This window comes from Trypanosoma grayi, assembly GCF_000691245.1.
Source record: "Trypanosoma grayi strain ANR4 Tgr_1333_V1, whole genome shotgun sequence".
Taxonomy (NCBI): domain Eukaryota; phylum Euglenozoa; class Kinetoplastea; order Trypanosomatida; family Trypanosomatidae; genus Trypanosoma; species Trypanosoma grayi.
This window is the reverse complement of record NW_008826952.1, coordinates 506-3,782: the sequence shown is the minus strand read 5'-3', so window position 1 is coordinate 3,782 and position 3,277 is coordinate 506. Positions and strand designations below refer to the sequence as shown.

General features: G+C 60.2%; 2 protein-coding genes across 2 annotated transcripts; both read left to right on the top strand.

Annotated features, from left to right (window-relative positions):
• Positions 1 to 183: 183 nt before the first annotated feature.
• DQ04_13331020 (putative dihydrolipoamide dehydrogenase) lies at positions 184 to 771 on the top strand (the record flags this gene model as incomplete). Its single annotated transcript, XM_009316931.1, has 1 exon — positions 184 to 771. One exon carries the CDS (start codon positions 184 to 186, stop codon positions 769 to 771), a length of 588 nt encoding a protein of 195 aa, XP_009315206.1.
• Positions 772 to 1,412: 641 nt separating this feature from the next.
• On the top strand, positions 1,413 to 2,447 carry DQ04_13331010 (serine/threonine-protein phosphatase PP1; the record flags this gene model as incomplete). The annotated part of the gene is made up of 1 exon (XM_009316930.1): positions 1,413 to 2,447. One exon carries the CDS (start codon positions 1,413 to 1,415, stop codon positions 2,445 to 2,447), a length of 1,035 nt encoding a protein of 344 aa, XP_009315205.1.
• Positions 2,448 to 3,277: the final 830 nt, after the last annotated feature.

Here is a 3,277-nt window from a genome sequence, read left to right as displayed (position 1 = left end):
GTGCCGAACTTCGCCGGGCTCGGCCTCGAGAACACGTCGTGCAAGGCTGCCGGCCGGCGGCTCGTTCTCGACAAGTTCAACCGCTGCGTGCCGCACAGCCACATCTACGCCATCGGCGACGCCGCGGCGGATCGGGCGGTTGTGAACATCGCCGAGGCGCAGGGCCGCGCCGCCGTCGACCACATGTACAGCGACAAGCTCGCGCGACCCATAAACTCCGCGGTGCTGACGAACCTCTCCACCGTCATGTTCCTCGAGGAGGAGGTGGCGTGTGTTGGGCTCAACGAGCAGCAGTGCCGGGCGCAGCGGCTCAGCTACATGGCGGCGCGCTACGGCTACGAGTACCTGAGCCGCGCCATTGCAATGGGTGACACTGTGGGCTTCTGCAAGGTTATTGTGACGAATGACAGGGAAAAGCGGCTGCTCGGCGTGCGTGCTGTTGGGGCGCACGCTGGCAGCATCGTGGAGGTGGCGTCGCTCGCCATTCGCCGCGGGGAGTCGGCGTACGAGCTGCTGAAGTTGACTTCGTCGTATCCGTCGGTAGTGCAAGGTTTTGCTGAGTGTATTCGTATGGTTCTCGGCCGCTCCGCGATAAAGCCGAACACAACGCCACATGTGACGCTGAACGTGTGGCACCCGGCGAACTTTGAGCGTGGACGTGTGTACATTGACAGCGACGATGTTGCCGACAACGGTAACCATCACAACGACGACTTTAGTGGTGGTGGTGGTGAGGCGGAGGAGGAGGGGACGGCGCTACGCCGTGGATGATGTATGAAAGGACCGCATGGGCGCCGCGAGTAAGGGCAGCAGCGGTGATAGTAGGAGTGAGTTGCCACCACCGAATTTGGTGCATGCTGTATATGCACCACTGTGTGCTTTTTGTTTTGTTTCTTCGCTCTGTCCCATCACTTTCACCTGTTGCGCTTTCAAACGTTGTTGTGCTGCCACCATGTCACATCTTCTGCCCAGCACCCCAGTCTTCCGTGTTTGCCTCCCCCCACTGTAGCTGTTGATCCTGCCCCTGTCTCTCTCTCTCTCTTTTTCTCCCTCACCCACTCATCCACCACGTATCTCCATATATATGTATTTATATGCCCCACTGACGGGTATCTGTAGCTTTCTTGCAGGCATATATACATAGGGTTTAGAGGAGGGAACTCGGCATTTAATTGCGGTAGACGGCACGAGGGAAATAGCACGTGCCGCTGTGGCACCGCCCTCGTTCATTTAGCCTTCGCTGCACTGCAAGGGACTGACCCGCTCCAGCTCACACCACGGCGAGGCAAGAGCACGATTATCAGTACTACCCGAAACAGGTGGGGATAAGAACGAAAAGGAAATACAAAAGAGAAGTATTCGCCGGTAGATACATCGTGAGGCTCTGAACCAAGGCAAAGCGGGCACTACCCATGAAGCTAGATGATATCATAGAGAGGCTCTTGCTTCACCCCTCACACAACAGCGCCGCTGCTGGGGCTGCTGCTGCAGTATCGGAGAATGGCGCGGACCGTCAGCGCACCTACACGCGCCAGTCGCGTCTCACTGCTTTCAAAAATGCACAGGCGGTGGAGTCGCCGCGGCAACTGCGGGGGCGAGCCGCGCTATCGGAGATAACGGAAGCGGAGGTGCGCCACCTTGTCATTGAGTCACGTGTGCTCTTCATGTCACAACCGATGCTCATCGAGATTGCGGCGCCGGTGCGCATCTGCGGCGACGTGCACGGGCAGTACTCTGACCTGCTGCGACTCTTCAACCTTGGCGGCTACCCGCCGGAGAGCAACTATCTCTTCCTCGGCGATTACGTGGACCGCGGCGAGCAGTCACTAGAGACCATCTGCCTGCTGCTAGCGTACAAGCTGCGCTTCCCCGAGACATTCTTTCTGCTCCGCGGTAACCATGAGTGCAGCAGCATCAACCGCATCTACGGCTTCTTCGACGAGTGCAAGCGCCGCTTCAGCGTACGGCTGTGGAAGCAGTTCTCCGACACCTTCAACTGTATGCCGGTGGCAGGCCTCGTGGAGGGACGCATCCTCTGCATGCACGGCGGCCTCAGCCCGGAGCTGACAAGCATTGACCAGATCCGACATATCCTGCGGCCGACAGACGTGCCTGACAGCGGCCTCATCTGCGACCTGCTGTGGGCCGACCCCGGCGACTGCGACGGCTGGGGCGAGAACGACCGCGGCGTGTCGTGGACCTTTGGCGAGGACGTTGTGCAGGCGAGCCTGAAACTGTTCGACCTTGACCTCGTCTGCCGCGCGCACCAGGTCGTGGACGCGGGGTACGAGTTTTTCGCCGCCCGCCGTCTCGTGACGGTCTTCTCCGCGCCGAACTACTGTGGCGAGTTCGACAACGCCGGCGCGTTCATGTGTGTTGATGAAAGTCTCACCTGTAGCTTTGTGCAGATCGAGCCGCTGCAAACAGTGCTGCAGTACACCTTCTAGCCTGGGCGCGGGGCGGCTGATAGAGTATGAGGGAGAAGTTGTGCCGCCTACGACGGTTCGTTGACCAGGCCGATCAGTTCGTTGTAACAGAATTAATCTTCGTGTATGTTTGTGCATACTCACGACTGGGTGTGTGCGCTTCTCTGGTGGTGCGCCGCGGGTGTTCCTGTGTGTATGAGTATGGGCGCGCGGCTCCGGTCGTATTCTGCATCTGGCGACGTCGCCCCGCACTCGCACACGTAACATATCCACGCGCAGAGGTCTGCATACGTCGGTCTTCTCTTTTTTTTTTNCATTATGCTTGTTGAAAGAAATGCTGAGGGCGACTCATTTCTCGCGTCTGCCAGTGTGTGTATGCGCCGCGGGGGGCTGTTGCTGCTGCTGCTGCGTTGTATTGTCTTTGCTCTCCGGCTGTGCAGCTTCTCTTTGCTCTGCTGCTGCTTCTTGCTTGGTGGCGCAGGTTGGGTGCGGGGCGCCGTAGGGAATGCGGTACCTCTCGGTGTCGTCGCCCGGCTCCTTCTCGGTGGCGGTCGGCGCCTCGGGCGAACTCCACGGATTCACCGTGCAGCTGCTCGAGAACAGTCGCGGCCGGCTGCGCGCGCGCTCCGCTACGCTTGGCAGCGCCACCGTCGTCATGCTCCGCGTCGGTGAGCTCGATGAGATGCTCGAGCGCATGGCGGAGGCGCGGCGAAGCGGCGTGAGTGCGTCAACGCCACCGCAGCCGCTGCCGTCGCCATTTTCGCCACAGCAGCACGCACTAATGTACCGCTACCCGCTGCAGGAGGCGACAGGCGGCACTGCACACGCCGTGGAAGAGGCCGCAGCAGCAG